A 17,512-nucleotide genomic window follows, 5' to 3' on the forward strand; every position below is an offset into this window, starting at 1 on the left:
AATATTTCAACTAATTTAACAACACATTTGCATGTTCACGGTTAATGGTCAAATGGCTTGCAAGTAAATAAATAAAATATCTGATTGTGTTTTATGTTGATTGTTTTTATTTTACAATTATTTATTATATCATAATTATAAGTATAATATATATATTATAATTATTTATTTAAATTTTATATTTGTATGATTTAATAATTAGCTTTTAATAAGCACATGAACCCACTACATGAACAACACTATTATAGTTTCGTAGGAAGCAGACGTTTTACGCTGCTCGCAATTTAACTTACAGAAACCCCTCTACTTATGGACTGACTTTTTCCTTCCAGAAATTCTCAACTTACTAGACATCTTTTATCCAAACACTTCCATTTTTCTCAAACTCTGATGTGTGTTTGCTTTGGCCGGTGTGACGGCAGCAGATATATGAGCTTCATGTACAGGCTGCTCCCAGTGCACACCGGTCCTGGTGTGGTTTTATTGACATGTATTCTATTTTTATATTTAGCACATGAACCCACTACATGAACAACACTATTATTTATTATATTATATTTATAAGTATAATATATATTATAATTATTTATTTAAATTGTCAGTTTTTATGATTTAATTAATTATTAGCTTTTAATAAACACATGAACCCACTACATGAACAACATTGCCCAAAAATAATACATAAATGTACGAAAATCGCCATGTTATTGCTCAATACCATCATGTATAAAGGTTTGTGTAAGTACTTTAAACAGCTGTAAGTGATTTTTTGGAACACAACACATAACATGTCGCTATTAATTGACAGATGTCCTCAGAAATCACACTTGAATTTCAAAGTTTTTCAAATTATTTGTATACTATAGCTCTTGGTTCTGTAAACAGCAAAAAATTATCTGACAGCAGCCCATTACACATTAACCAATAAGAAACATCGTCCTGTTTATTTGAGTGGTCCCAAATTGTTTGGGATGGGACTTCCTGTTTTTATAGCGGAAGGGAAAATCTGCTTGGAAACGGTCATTCATTTTGTAATTTCGCATGTTGCCACTAGGGGCGCTGAATGACACACAGCTGCTGTAAATGAGATCGACTTCTTCATTTTTTGCATCACTTTGCAATTCAGCAAACAATTTTGACTCACTGGAGTTTAGAGGTGAAGGAATAAAAACAAAAATCGCTTTTTGAAGATATAGACATAAATATTTATGGAAGCCCGTTTCCGCCACTGAATAAAAAATTTAAAAATGTAATTGCGACTTTATATCTCACAATTCTGATTTTTTTTTAATTGCAATTGCGAGTTTGCAGCTTACAATTCTGATTTTTTTTCTCAGAATTGAGGGATATAAACTCACAATTGAGAGGAAAATAAGTCAGAATTACAGGATATAAAGTCGCAATTGCATGTTATAAAGTCAGAACTGTGAGATATAAATTCACAATAATATGTCGCATGTCTGACTTTATTTCTCACAATGGCGACTATTTCTCAGAATTGCACATTTATTTCTCAGAACTGAGTTTATATCTAGCCATTCTGACTTTTTTTCTCCGAATTACGAGTTTAAATCTCGCAATTTTACTTTTTTCTTGCAAATGCGAGTTTATATCTCGCAACTGCGACTTTACTTCTCACTATGGCGAATATTTCTCAGAATTGCGACTTTATTTCTCAGAATTGAGCTTATATCTAGCCATTCTGACTTTTTTCTCAGAATTACGAGTTTAAATCTTTTTTCTCGCAATCGTTTATATCTCGCAATTCTGACTTTATTTCTCAGAATTGTGACTTTCTTTTTTTAGAATTGTGAGTTTATATCACGCAATTCTGAGAAAAAAGTCAGAATTGTGAGAAAAAAATTCAGAATTGCGAGAAAAAAGTCAGAATTGTGAGATAAAAAAGTCACAATTACCTTTTTTATTTTTTATTCAGTGGTGGAAACGGGCTTCCATAAATATCTGATGTTAACTGTAGATCTAACAGTAAAAGATAACAAGTGTCGTACCTTTGCAGGCTCGGCGGTGTGTGATGGGTTTGCCCATGTCTCTGTAGAATCCCTCTTTGCAGTAATGGCAGTGGCGTCCTGCGGTATTGTGTCTGCAGTTCATACACACTCCTCCGCTCTTACGGCCCGAGAGCTTATACAACTCCATGTTAAAGCGACAGCGCCGCGCGTGCAGGTTACAATTGCACGCTATAAAGAAAGACAGGGTGAACATGTTATCGATTGAAGTTACATCTCACGCATATGTGCATATGATGTTTTTTATCAAAAAGATGATGGTTTGAGACATACAATATCAGTAAAAGGATTTTACAGTCTGACACTACAGGAGAAGCTTTAGATCTCCATAAGGAATGTTTTATATATTTTAAGTAAGTCATCTGTGTTCTGGTGCTTTAAAGAAACTAGAAAGCAAAACACTGATCTGAGGAACCTGTAATGAAACAAACTTTACTAGTCTCCAAAGAACCATACAGCAACTCAAGAACTCTATACAGACAAAAAAAAAAGGTTCTTTATATATACTGAACCTTTATTTTTTAAGTCAACATGAAACAAAGTTTGCAACCCATTTTACTTGTTTAATGTGATGTATTTCAAAGAGTTTTCAGAGTGTTGGACTAAATAGTTGTTTTAATATTGCTTAAAATGAACCAAAAAGGAATGTTTCAAAAGCAGAGTTATTCCAGTTTGTCATTCCAAGGTTACTGCAATTTGATGAACATAAAAATAAAAAATAAAAATATCATATACCACATCAATTAAACCAGGAACATGAATTTAAAAAGTATAGGGTCAGGATTTAGATTTCATGTTGACTTCACAGATATATCATTCATAGATCCAGAGTAAATAAATTTAATTATTTATTTATAAATATAAATATATGTATTTAATATATTATATTAAAGGCATATATATATGTGTGTGTGTGTGTAAACTGTATATATACATATGTACATTTTATATACATAATATTTATAATACAATAAATAAGATATAATGAGACAAAATTATATATTTGCATATATGATTTATTATAGAATTAAATAAAGAAATATATCAGGTAAACTGGAACAGTTTTTGCAATAGAGAGTAAAAAATTCCCAAATATCCTGAATTAACACTCTTTATCCTGAATTTTATATATATCCATTATATAATATTATATTCAAATATCTGCTCTAAAAAGTAAAAGGGTTTATATTTGAAATGCCTACCTGTTTCATTTCAGTGTTTAACTTTGTCTGTGTGTATGTGTGCGTGTGTGTTTGTGTGTGTTATTACAGGGCCAATTTGTATGGAATTCTGTGGTTAATGAAACTTGCTCGGGCCATTCCCTCACACACACCATCTGCTGCTCTGTTTGAGTGTGAGTGTGTGAGTGTGTGAGTGTGTGTGTGTGTGTGTGTGTGTGTGTGTGTGTGACGGGGCTCACGAAAAAGGGATGTAATTTCGGGGGTTTCAGGGCTAAAGTCAACAGGGTGAGATTACAGCAAATTCAGCTCGATAAATGTCTGCAGGCGATGTGTGTGATTGTGAGTGTTGTCAGGGTGTGTGCATTTCTCCAAATGAAATTCCAAATGTGTGACAAAAAGATCACACATATTCACACCCAAATAAAGCACTACACAGTCACACACGCATAAGACAGAGATTGAATTATTAAAGCATACGGTCTAAATGTGAACACCTTCTAGGGCGTATCCAGATGGGGCCTGAATTGAGCGGGAAGGCTTTGGAAACGAGCACTGGTTTGCTGTTATCTCTCAGCGCTGCATTTGTGCCTTGAGCGTGGTACTTAATCTAAAGTTGTTCCAAGGGTCTTTCTCAATGGCACCCTTCCTCTATTACAAGAGCTTTCTAAACACAGCTGAAAGCACTCAAACCTATTAACCTGAGGTTAGAGCAAACCCAGAACTCCAAATTCATTTATGTAGAGCAGAAACGTTAGTTTGATTGAGCGTGCGCTACAGGTATGCACAGAACTACACCCAGAAACATATTTCTGTAAACGCCATACATCTTACATGTTGTGAAAATTAGAACACAGACACGTATAAGTCTACATATGTTTTGGATTATAATGTCTAAATTTATATGATTAATTAACTGTACAAACTAATTGTAATTATACTAATATTGCTGTACAGTCAAACAATATAAAAATACTAACTGCTGTTACCATTTGCTGGTCCCCATTGACTTCCATAGTATTGAAAAAAAATACTATTGAAGTCAATGGGGACCATCAACTGTTTGGTTACCCATATTCTTCAAAGCATCTTCTTTTGTGTTTAGCAGATGAAATAAATTTAGACAGATTTGGAACAACTTGAGGGTGAGTAAATGATGACAGAATTTCATTTTTGGTTCAAATTGAAATTCAAATCTCTAACCTAAAGTATACGCAAGAGTGATAGTGATGCTTGTCTCAGTGAATGCCGTTAATAAAAAGCACCAAAACCGCAGAATAACACCTTCCACAGAACATCACCTGTACGTTTTAACACGCATATGTTTTATCAACTAGGAATAACAGCTCATTTAAAATTCCATCCGTGGTTTTATGTGAGCATAAATATCAGAACATTTGGCTCACAGGTGTTTCTAATTGATTAGGCGTTTCCTGTTGCGTAGATTGTTCACACATGAAAGAGCCGTGAAGTCTCACGTCTCCGTTCAGATCTTTTGTTTTCTGCCTGTGAGAGAAAAGTGAGTGATTTTGGATTCCAAAAGAGTTAGGAAAATTGGGAAAAGTCATAACACAAGAGTTGGGTGTAGTCAAAACAGCAATTTGGCAGTGAAGCTGCTTTGAAACTTTTGAAACTGTAGCTGGTCGAGCAATAAACTAATCATAATTTAAATTACAAACAAGCTACTTGAAAAGAAACGGCTAATTTCTCTGAATGGCCAATAACTTAATTTTTTGCACACAACAGTATTTATTTGGCACAAAAACAATGAGAATCTCTATTAGGGTGAGAGCATTAAACAAATCAATTTACATTTAATACAACTAATATGGTATGCTTTGTGGTGTGTCATCTTTTAGTAGTTGTACTTAATGTAAACTGATTTGTTTAATGCTCAGTTGAGATCCTCATATATATATATATATATATATATTTAGCTACAAAAAAAACACACATAAAAAGTCATGTGTAAAATGTCTTCGACGCAGGGCCTCAAATGAATCAGTTAATTCGGATGACCATCTGAACAAAAGTGTTCATGTTTTTCAAGTTTGCAAAGAGTGATTTACATAAAATGTCTGAACGAACCAATTCACTACAATCTTCCTGTCGCTATAGGAGGGAAAAAAGGAACTGTCAGTGAAACGAGTAACACTCTCCAGAACACTGTACGAATCCTGCCAGGTTCGTTGGCAAGCCCTTCAAAAACACAACAGGATGGTGATTCAAAACATCCAAAAAAACAGGAAAATGTTCGATTAGTCAAGTCAATCTCGGCCTTTGGCGGACATGTTTTTAATCTTTTAAATTTCTATTCAACTGGACAGGCATTTCACTTGCTGAAGAGTGACTCACTTCCAAACTCCCAGAAACAGGCAACAGCTGGAAGTTTCTTCTCTGAATGTTTGGCACAGGACGATAGCACAAGACTTGCGACGTTGATGAGTTACAGACACGCCGCCGCTATTTCATGCTGGAGATCTCTGACTAAACGCTACATTTTATATGCTTTATATTTGTTTTGAAATGTCATGATACTTACGCTCACATAAAATGGAGTAATAGGGCGCTGAGAGTGCTTTTATTTATTAATTTACTTAATTGGTTACATGTGTTTAGACGAGCCAAACATAAAAGGTGGCATTTAGTATTTTTGGTTTACAGGCATCTTTCAGACTGTTTAGATACTGCTGGATTGAACAGGAAATAATAGAAATCCAGTCCAAATTTCTAGATGGCTTTGGTTTTACAAGAGCACAAACAATTTCTTCGACAAATGTGTCCTTTGAATCGTAGCACGCAAAGAAACAAAACGACAAGCTAGTTCCAAGACACATAATCGTTGGCAGACTAACAAATAAACAGGAAGATAAACATATCTCTACAGGGTTTCTCTACAGCGTCACAGCTTTATATCATTAACGCTCTGTGTGGCGTTTTTTTTATCCTCGGAAGCAGCATGTTTTGGTTTGTGACGTATAGGAAATCTAAGGCAGTAAAAGTGGGCTTGTGTGTATGTTTAATGAGGATATGGTTAGTACTCATTTTATCAGTGTCCTGTGCAGGTGGCCGTGACTGGCATACATATACACACATACACATACACTTTATTATATTACCCTAGCAACCGCATAGCAACTCACTAACAACCACTTAGAACTCCTTAGTAACTGCATATCAACACACAATCAAGCACTTAGAACACACCAGCACCCGCATAGCAACTCATTACTAGCAACTCATAACACCCTGGCAACTGCACTAACTACCACTTAGAACATCTTAGAAACTGCATAGCTAACACTAACAACACTGAACAGATACTCAGAACACTCGAGCAACTGCATAGCAACACATTAACAATCACTTAAAACACTTTAGCAACATAGCAAAATACTAACAACCACATAGAATACCTTAGAAGCTGCATAGCAATGCACTAACAACAAAGATCAGTCCAGCAACCACATAGCAACACACTAACAGCTGCTCAGAAAAAAAAAAAAACTTTATATCAATGCACTAACTACCACTTTGAACATCTTAGAAACTGCATAGCTAACACTAACATAGAACACCCCAGCAACCACATAGCAATGCACTGATGCTCAGATGTTCAGAACCATCCAGCAGCTAAGTATAGCAACACATTAACACCGACCTAAACTAGCATAGAACACCCCAGCAACTGCGACAACCACTTAGGACACCTTAGAAACTGCATAGCAACGCACTAATGACACAGATCAGCCCAGCAACCACATAGTCACAACGGCCACCCAGAACCCCCAGGCAACTCTCACCAAGAACACCCCAGCAACTGCATAGCAACACATTAACACTCACCAAGAACACCCCAGCAACTGCATAGCAATGCATTAACACTGACCTAAAACATCCCAGCAACTGCATAGCAACACATTAACACTAACCTAAAACACCCCAGCAACTGTATAGCAACGCATTAACACTGACCTAAAACATCCCATCAACTGCATAGCAACAGATTAACACGGACCTAAAACACCCCAGCAACTGCATATCAACACACTAACACTCACTTAGAACAACTCAGCAACTGCAACGACACCTTAGAAACTACATAGCAACGCAATAATGACATAGATCAGCCCAGCAACCACATAGCAACACCCTTTCAACTAAAACATCTTAGAAACTGCACAGCTAACACTAACATAGAACACCCCAGCAACCGCTTAGCAGCACATTGACAAGCACTTAGAAACTGCATAGCAATGAGCTAATGACACAGAACACCCAATCAACTGCATAGCAACACATTAACAGTCAGCTAGAACACAACTGCATAGAAATGTAGTAACAACTACTTGGAAAGCCTTAGCAACCACATAGCAATGCACTAACAGACATTTAGAAAACCCTAGCAACCACATAGCAACACACTAACAACCACTCAGAAGAGCTAGGCAACTGCATAGCAACACATAAACTCACAGGCAGAACACCTTAGCAACCACAAAGAAACACTCAAACACCCACCCGCACAAGAAACTGCAACAACCACTTAGAAACTGCATAGCAAAGCACTACTGACACAGATCAGCCCAGCAACCACATAGCAACACACTAACAGCCACCCAGAAAACCCCAGCAACTGCATAGCAACAGTATTTGTTCATAGAGGCAATCATCAAACACATTTTCTACAGTCAAAATGTTTGATTTAAGTGTCAGAACCTCTGTTTGTGGTCGGCCGCTCATTAGTCTGCTATAACTCTGCTAATCTCTCTGTCCTTGTTCTCTCAGCTGAATGGGGGGATGATTTTAACGAGATCACACTCAACCACCGCCAGGTCGGGCACAAAATCGGCGGGAGTCCTTGGCGTGTGTCGAGGCGAGAAAACGAGGGAGTGGAGCGTGTAGTGGGGGTCAGTCAGAGACGGGGCCACCAAACCACAGCAGATGGCACGAGGAGAGACAGAGCCAGAGGTGAGAGGAGACAAACGCAGAGAGCTGCCAATCAAATTCTGCATTTCATTAAGAGAGAGAAAAATAAGCACACGGGGAAAAACGGCAGAGTGGACAGGAAGAATTAGACGAGGCAGAGAGATTTATGAGAGACATTAGTGATACTAATGAAGTGTCAGGACTGCCCAACTGGAGCATTTGGACACAATATATCTCTCCTGACACAAAGATTAATACATTTACACCATTCGGCTAATTTTTCGTTGAGCAATTATACTGCCGTCTGATAAGATAAGATAAATATCTGCAGCTGCTACTGATCTTTAACATATGGGTAGATGTACATCTGCAGATAGTTGCTAGAATCCTTATATAAACTACTGTTATGTTTTGGTACATTGATGGTATCAGATAACCATGGCACTTTAAATTTTTCTTTGAAAGGTACTTCAAAGAGACTGTGTGCAAAAAAAACAAAACAATCATATATGGTATTAAATAATGATACCATAGGTAGAGCCCGCAAGTATATGCATCTTAAAAAAGAGAGAAAAAAAAGAACGTACAGTACAAAACACAGCCAAAAATGATATATAAATATATTTATTTATATACTTTATTTTTTTACAATTCAGTAAAAGTAACTTTCAGGAAATAAAAAAAAGTTATATAAGCTTTTTAAAAATTATATAAACTACTGTTATGTTTTGGTACATTGATGGTATCAGATAACCATGGCACTTTAAATTTTTCTTTGAAAGGTACTTCAAAGAGACTGTGTGCAAAAAAAACAAAACAATCATATATGGTATTAAATAATGATACCATAGGTAGAGCCCGCAAGTATATGCATCTTAAAAAAGAGAGAAAAAAAAGAACGTACAGTACAAAACACAGCCAAAAATGATATATAAATATATTTATTTATATACTTTATTTTTTTACAATTCAGTAAAAGTAACTTTCAGGAAATAAAAAAAAGTTATATAAGCTTTTTAAAAAAACAAATCAAAAAACTGTTCATTTCATTTCATAAAATAAAATAGTACATTTAAAAACAAAACTATCCCAGAATGGGTAATTTCATATTTAGATTAAATAAATTGAGCTTAATTTAGCTTAGGCTGTCACTCTATAGGGGTTATATAGTTTTTGACCAAATGTTGGTTTGTAGTTAGTGATAAACTTTTTACACTAAACTAAACAATATTTAACATAAATTAACTGATTTTTTATTTTTTTTTTACACATAAACTGTAGCTACAAAGTCAGATTCACTGAGCAGAAAGTGTTTGTGTTGCTTTACAAAACCCTATATTGCAAAAAGTGTTGATAAATATGTGAATTTATTTATTTTTTGATAATTTATAGGTGCATTTTAAACCTTTTCTGCACATTTCAACCTTTTCTGCACAGTTTAGTGCATTATGGCCATCAAAAATACGCTCACACTTCTGTTTCTGCTACACGGCACTGCTCTGCTTCAGCAGCCAATGTGAATTCAGTGTTAATATGGCCGCCAAAATTATATTGCAAAAAGTGTTGATAAATATGTTAATTTATTTATTTTTTGATAATTTATAGGTGCATTTTAAACCTTTTCTGCACATTTAAACCTTTTCTGCACAGTTTAGTGCATTATGGCCATCAAAAATACGCTCACACTTCTGTTTCTGCTACACGGCACTGCTCTGCTTCGGCAGCCAATGTGAATTCAGTGTTAATATGGCCGCCAAAATAAATAAATGCTGCTTTCGCACTCGTGTGAAATAGGCCTAGTACTCTCACACTGCTGTCAGTAGAGTTCGGCTCTGAGCGTGGGCTTTTCAGACATGGTCTAAGAGAAGAAGTTTATGTAAAGATTAACATACTGCAAGACACACAAACACACATCTCTGTCCTGCACTCGTGTGTCAGTCTGTATGTATTCAATGGAATGTATCCAGCATTAATACTAATATACCCGAAGTCAAGCTTATAAATCAAGTTCAGATGTGAGATGCAATGAGAATTAACCTTCACGTTTTTGCCAAGAGATCATTTCATAACACCACACTGTACTGTAGCTCTGTTCTGAAATGTAGTGAGCTGCCTACCTAGACAGCAACTCCAAAAGGTTAGCAGCATAAATATGCTGCTTTCGACACTTTATTTTGATTTATCTTTCTCAGAAAATTCCAGAATATTCTGCAACAAGCTCCAGTGAAAAGTCCGTTCAATATGGCGGACAGTTCGAGAGAAATGCAAAATATAAACATACAGCAGTTCTAGTGTTTTTTGGTTGGTAATTTGGTTGGCCCAGTGACATTTGCTGATATTTAGCATAACATTTCATTCAATTCTGAATTGTAGCAAAAAAATGTAATTAAATATATAATACACAATTTAGCCTATTTTACACAAGACTTGTATGTGTTGTGAATTTTCATCAATAGTTTAGCAAAATGCTACTGTTGATTTCAATTGAGTTTGATGGTAGATTTTTGCTAAGCTGCATATGAAGAATAGTCCAAATCATTGGCAATTAAGGCCCTTCAAACTAAGAATGATAACTATAAAGATATGATGACAACATTAGCGTCCACACCATTGCATGATAATATTCTGTTCATTATAAGCATGCACTGCTGTTTTGTCGTCTGCCACTTTAAATGCTCAAGCTCTTGAGTTGGGTGGATTCTGACTGTCAGTGTTTTTATCAACTTGAAAAATCGTTCTGAATCGTTCCTCTGTGTCATTATCGTTATAGCTGTAGTGTGGACTTCGTTATTCTCATAGAATAGGAATGATTATTAAACTTTATAAGTGTAGTTATCCTTGTTGTGAACGAGCCTTTAGGATAGTAGGCAGTAATCATCAAGGCAGCTCACTAGGGGCCAGATTTACTAAACAGGACAAATTAGCGTGAGACCACAATCTCATAAAAGTGCTGATGCGATTGGAAAGTTCTACAGGTGATCTACTGACAATGTGCAAATTCAAGAACAGCCAGCAAATTTCCATAACGATCAACGCAATTTACCACGAGCAGCGCAAATGAGCAACAGCCGCAGCCGTGTCAAGTGCAAATGGGTAAAGACATGCTTTTTTGGGAGTTAAATAATAGCACAAATACCAGTAAATTGACTACCGCAAACCTTAGTAAATCACATTGTGTGATTTATTTAAATACTCTCCTCCCATAAATTTAGCGTCTGACAGGGAAACTCTATAAATGCATATGCAATAAGATCAGTTGCAAAAGTAAATGTATCCACGCCTTTTCATCGCTAATTTTTCACTGCGTGACTTCCTGACAGAAGTGTTTTAAGGTTTTGCGCTGGTACAAGCTGCAAGTAAAGCTGGCTCTAGGTTTTGGAACAGCTAACGAAGATTGAACAACTACCACATTTAAAAAAAAACACACCAGTCTGTGTGCAACTTACGTAAGCACTCGTTGGCTTCTTTCGCTGTCGCGCGTTGCCAGGGCCGGTCGTAGTGAAACGGTTTGCAGCGGTCACACTCCGGACCCTCTGTGTTGTGTTTGCATTCACACACCAGTTTCCCATCCTTCTCTCGCACACACCTGGAGGCGTGGCCGTTACATTTACACCTCCCACCCACTTGGAAGTCACCAACCGCGTAGTAATAAGTAGGCAGGGTTCCGAGCGGCCCGAGAGGGTCTTCGCTCTCGCGTCCCGATATGGGCAGTGCTCTAGGGTGCTGCGGACGACTGAAGACCACTCGAATGTCAGTGACCGTCACCCAGTCCTGCAGAACAGGGCTCGAGTCGAAGTCCTTTCCTGAAGGGCGACCGTCCAGCGTACTAAAAGCGATAAGGCCGCCGGAAAGCGGGTAGAGATCGGTGTGTCCATCCGTACATAAAGCTTCCTGCTCGTTCTGCTTGGTGATCGTTGCTTTGTTGGGTCGGTTGTACATGCGACGGCACTGCGACGAGTAAAACTGGTAGGGTGTCCAAGTGCGGCCGTAGTCCATGCTCTTATAGATGGCCAGGGACTCGGGCCGCGGGGAACAGAACTGCAGGCTGACATATGTGATCTCGAACTTCTTCCCGAGTGACAGCGTGAGCGTCACATTGAGCGGCGAGCCCTGCAGGTTCTCCGACTGCCAGCAGGTGAGGTTGTGGGCGGAGTTTAGGTCGGTGAGGTAGGAGGCAGGGTGGGCGTGGCGAGGGTCCGATGCATCGCAAACCTGACACGTGCGCACAGCGGGACGGTCATCGCGTTCCACTATACTGCAGGAGCGAGACGGCGGCCGGCCGCATGCGCTCGACACGATGACCTCTTGGCCGAATGCTGCATTGATGAACTCTGGGATACATCGGCGGGCGACGCCCGTCTCGTCATAGCAAGGGTCTGTCGGTGTCACTTGAGGCCCGGTGAATGGGTTCAGACTGTGACTGGAGGCCCAGGGAAGTTTATGAAACAGAATAATCAGAGAAAGCAAGTTCCAAAAACTCCTCATGATGTCACGGGAGAGAATGATGAATGTGGGATGGGGAAGGGAAGGAACGTATCCAGATGGATGGGTAGAGAGAGGGGGAAGTCAAATAAACAAATATGGCTGTAGCGTCTCTTCAGACTGGCGTATGTGTGATATCTTGGTAAGACGACCTGGCCAGAAAATGTCCAGTGGATAGACGACTTTCCCAGGACCAATTCTCGGCAGTGCGTGTCTGGAAATGGAAAGGCGCAAAATGTCAACTATATATATACACCATAAGATTTATATTAGTACTTCAAAGGACCATGTTCAAAAAATGATGTTACTGCAATGATGCCATAATACAAATAAAGTGCACTGAATACAATAAGGTAAAAAACAAGGCCTAAAAAAACTTTTTTCAACAAATAGTCCATGAAAAGTGGTGCTTAACTTTTAAAAATGTAAAAAATACTACATTTAAAAATAAATAAATAAATACATAAAAATGTGAGAATAAAAATAAATAAAATTGATTATACATTTAAAAATAAATAAATACATTTAAAAAATAAAAATAAAATAAATAAATGTGTAATAAATAAAATAAACTTAAAAATGAATAAAATAAATTTAAATACAAACAAACAGAGAGTTACGTACAGTATTCAGCCTAAATTCAACTGTCACTCAATAGGGGCTAGATAGTTTTGGACCAAATGTTGGTCTGTAGTTATTGATAAACTCAAAGCACTAAATCAATGTGACGAGAGGGGCGGGGCCGAGAGCCGTGGGAACGGAGCGAGGCCAGTGGAGTAAATGCTAATGCGTGACACCTGCGCCACTCACCGGTTTCGAGTCCCACAGAGGAGCTCCGGAAGGATAAAAGGAGAAGCTACAACAGTGAAAGGAGAGAAATCCAGGCCTGGTCCTCTCTCCTTTCACTGTCGGAGCTCCTCCGTGGGACTCGAGACCGGTGAGTGACGCATTAGCATTTACACCACTGGCCACGCTCCGTTCCCACGGCTCTCGGCCCCGCCCCTCTCATCACAATCAAATACTACACTAAAAAGGGACATCAGTGAACTGTTAAAGGGGTCATATGATGCGATTTCAATTTTTCCTTTCTCTTTGGAGTGTTACAAGCTCTTGGCGCATAAAGAAGATCTGTAAATTTGCAAAGACTAACGTCTCAAATCCAAAGAGATATTCTTTATAAAAGTTAAGAGTCAACCACACCTACCTAAAACGGCTCGTTTAAACACGCCCCCACATGTCTACGTCACGATGTGGGAAGATTTGCATAACGCTGCCCAAATGTTCACGCAAAGAAAGAAGGCATAACTTTTATTCTCGCTGTAGTATTGTTGATGCTGCAGCCATGTCCTGAAGACGCTGTGTGCTTCGTTGTGAAAGCGAAACTACTTTGTTTGGCCTTCCAAAAATGGACATGACTAGAAATCAGTGGTTAAGTTGTATTTACAACACTGTTCCAGAACACTTCACCCCAAATATTCAGATGTGTGCAGCACATTTTATGGAGGACCGTTTCCTGATCCTGGGAGAGTAGGCTACAATGCCGGCTGTTCTGACTCAAAGACTGTAAGTAGGTTTTTTATATTTAAAGAGTTTTTATATTTTATATTTTTTATATTTAAAGCGAGTTTTTTGGGCAGTGTAGAGTAGGGCTTGTTGTTTGTCATTTCTCTGATCACAAATGCAGACATGGTTTTATGTTTACGCGGCGCGATGCAATGCAACGTGTAAAAAGACAGTATAAGTCATTATAATCCATAATTATGTCCCCACTGGATGCAACGAATGCCTCGTTTATAATGGGTTTTCATGTTTTTGAATCATCGCTCCGGTCTGACAGGGCATCACAGTATGGTAAGGGGTGTAACATTTCCGTCACATGCTTGAGGTATTCGGCCAATCACAACGCACTGGATCACTGGCCAATCAGAGCACACCTCGCATAAGAACGATGAGCTTTGTAAAAATCGACGCGTTTCAGAAAGGCGGGGCATAGAGGAGAAACAATAATGTACAGTATGTGGAAAATAATGTGTTTTTTGAACCTTAAACAAACGCTATGCAGTCGCTAGGGTTGCTAAGTGATTGCTCACAGACCCGAATCAAAAGTGTTCACCCTCAAGTCTCTAGATCTGGCTTCAATGTGCATCTGTGGGTCTTTTCACCCATTTCATGGTCCTTCAGGTGATTACCAGTAAAGTAACAACACATCTTTCCTCAATTACACCCAAGATTTGAGGAATTATTTGGTTCTAGAGCACAAACGCTGCAGGACGATGCAAACATTTAAGGGAATGAGCAACAATAATAGTGATGATTGTGCAAGTGTGTTTAGAAATGCTCATTTATAGACGTTTCAGCCATTTTAGGAAAGCCGTGGATGCAGAAATACACTGCAGCTGTTATTTGATGGGTTAATTTTGTCTTGGTAAACACATGCTGAGATTCCTCATGTTTTCTTGGGGAGTTTGGGCCGTTGGAGGCCAGGGGATTTGAATGAGAACATTTAATATAATGTTGCTGTGCACAGATGCTTTTCTAGATTCATAAAGCAGTAAAACATTTCTTCGAAACTGTGATATTTATCTTGTTTTAAAACAAAGAAAGCGCACTACCTCTGCTGCTGGAGGAATCAGCGGTCACAGTCCGTTCTGCATCCTATGTGCCATGTTCCAGACAGACACCGAACGAATAAAACTCGATACTCTCAAACTCTCCTGATGCTTGGATCCGCAGGTCGACGCGCATATGATCAGCCGGGAGGGAATCTGATGAGATCCGCACGCTGTTTAGAGTTAATGAGAAACAGTTTGACATTAGTGCGTATCTGAGCCGAATCACACTTCTACAGCATTACAAAGAGCAATGAACCATGAAACCAGAGTAAAACTCCTCTCTTAGGACCTGTCACTGTGTGTGTGTGATGTGAATATCAATGCGGCTCTTTCTGCTCGGGCCCCTTTGCAACGGTACAGATGGACCCTCAAATAACGACAGTAAAAGCATGCTATACGCAGCTTATAAATTTGATAAAAACAGTGCAAGCCAGATAAATTAAGCATCATTATTGTGATGAAAAATAGATTAGGAATTGGCTCAGATGCATACAGGCTTCACGTCACATCTGTTACTATATCATGCTCTTCCCATGCAATTACAATGAAGCTGTCAAGCATAAAAAAGGACACAAAAGCAACCAAAACACTCATGAGAGTAGTCCTTGCGACGTGTGTGCTAGTTTTCTGAAATCATACGATGTGTGAGAAACAAACAGAAATGTGACACATTTACTGAAAATCAAAGAATCAGAGATGTCAGATTCATGAACGAATCATTCGTTTGAGTCAAATCTTTCCAATGATTCAGTTGATTCAGTTCACAAATCCATTCATTTAACTGAATCAATAATACAACTCTATGATTCTATTACATTTGATGGTGCTTTTGTGTCCTTTTTTCCAGCATTAGTATTATGAAGCTACAAAGCCTGTGTTTTCGAAGAAAATTGTACAGCATATGTTTTATATGAAGACAAAATTAGCTCTGAATGGTCCTTTTTTTTTCATCGGTTTCTGTCACATTCTACCAAACTGTCTCTTTCTTTCCACGCACACGCACCTCTTCAGTCACACATCATCAAACACCAAACAGAGAATTAAGCTCACCCTCATGCTCTCTTTCTCTACCTCGCTCGATCACTCTAACATAAACACACAGAGAAACACGCATAAGGGGCTCCACAAGTTTAACCACGACTGAAAATGTGTCTATTTTGCAGTCTTTTCTAATTCAGTTCAAGAACTTAATGACAAATTATCACTGTAACAATTTGACAAATACAATTGAAATTGTTATGAACAAAGCCTGATGATCATGTTATCCAGCATTATTTCAGAATCTTCCAGCATCTTGTGCTTCAATAGAAGCAAGAAAATCGAACTTTTCAGCAGCTTACCAATGCAGATATATAGGAACTGCCCAATAGAGTACTTAAATATATAAACACACACACACACACACACGTTTGAATTACGTTTTATAAGTTCATGAGTTCTTTGGGAATCAAACCCATAACTTTGTCGTTGCTAGTGCCATGTTTTATGGTTTGAGCTACAGAAATGCTATATTTTTGCATTTTTCTAAATCTTAATTTATTTTCCAGAATTAAATGAAAAAAATCCAAAAAATGTCAATGCGGTCTGAGACGTTTGGACCCTATCGTATGTATACGCACATACTCTGATTGTGTGGTCTTTTTGTGTTTACACAGTGTGTGTGTGTGTGTGTGTCCATGCCACAACATCATTTACTGATGGATCTGTCAGATTCTGAGGAAAAGAATACACATCCCTCTGATTCACACACACACACACACATTAGGAGCATGAGACAGAAACAGGTGAAAGGTTTAGTGAGACAAAAAGAGACAAATATGGACAGAACTGAAGAAAGGGATGGTATGTGGGGGGAGAATAAAAACGACAGATAGTGGCTGAAGATAAAGGATATCAAAGTAGAGATGAAATATATGAGCGAGTGAAAGAGAGATAGAGATGGATCACAATGAAGAATGGATGTCTCTTACAGAATGACTAAACAAGGAGAGTCGAGTTTCTCCATCGTGCGTGTGTGTGTGTGTGTGTGTGTGTTGTTCATGACTCAGAATAACACAAGTGCGCAAACTCAGATGGCAACTAAATACTCTTCATATCTAAAGGTGAAGTGTCATTTTTTTCCATGCAAAATACTTTATTGTATCCCAGTGTCAAATATAAAAATAACATCTGTCTCTATAATCTTTCATCAAATTATAAGTTGCTCCGCCTCTGAAATGACTTTCCTTTTTGTTTGACATCACCAGGGCTTCACAGACTAATGAATAATGTTACTGACTAATAG

The 17,512-nt window shown here is 38.1% G+C and overlaps 1 protein-coding gene across 1 annotated transcript in view; it reads right to left on the reverse strand.

The window, feature by feature from the left end:
* The window catches only part of ntn2 (netrin 2), a 30,274-nt gene that overhangs the window by 7,585 nt on the left and 5,177 nt on the right, over positions 1 to 17,512 (reverse strand). The window contains exons 2-4 of the mRNA XM_016569145.1: positions 15,229 to 15,398; positions 11,581 to 12,830; positions 2,010 to 2,198 (exon numbers count right to left, since the gene is read on the reverse strand). Coding sequence (XP_016424631.1) covers positions 2,010 to 2,198; positions 11,581 to 12,619 — 1,228 coding nt within the window. The 5' untranslated portion in view covers positions 12,620 to 12,830; positions 15,229 to 15,398. The remainder of the gene's footprint in view (positions 1 to 2,009; positions 2,199 to 11,580; positions 12,831 to 15,228; positions 15,399 to 17,512) is intronic.

The sequence above is a fragment of the Sinocyclocheilus rhinocerous genome, unplaced genomic scaffold (assembly GCF_001515625.1).
Source record: "Sinocyclocheilus rhinocerous isolate Xijiao unplaced genomic scaffold, SAMN03320098_v1.1 scaffold1493, whole genome shotgun sequence".
Lineage (NCBI taxonomy): Eukaryota > Metazoa > Chordata > Actinopteri > Cypriniformes > Cyprinidae > Sinocyclocheilus > Sinocyclocheilus rhinocerous.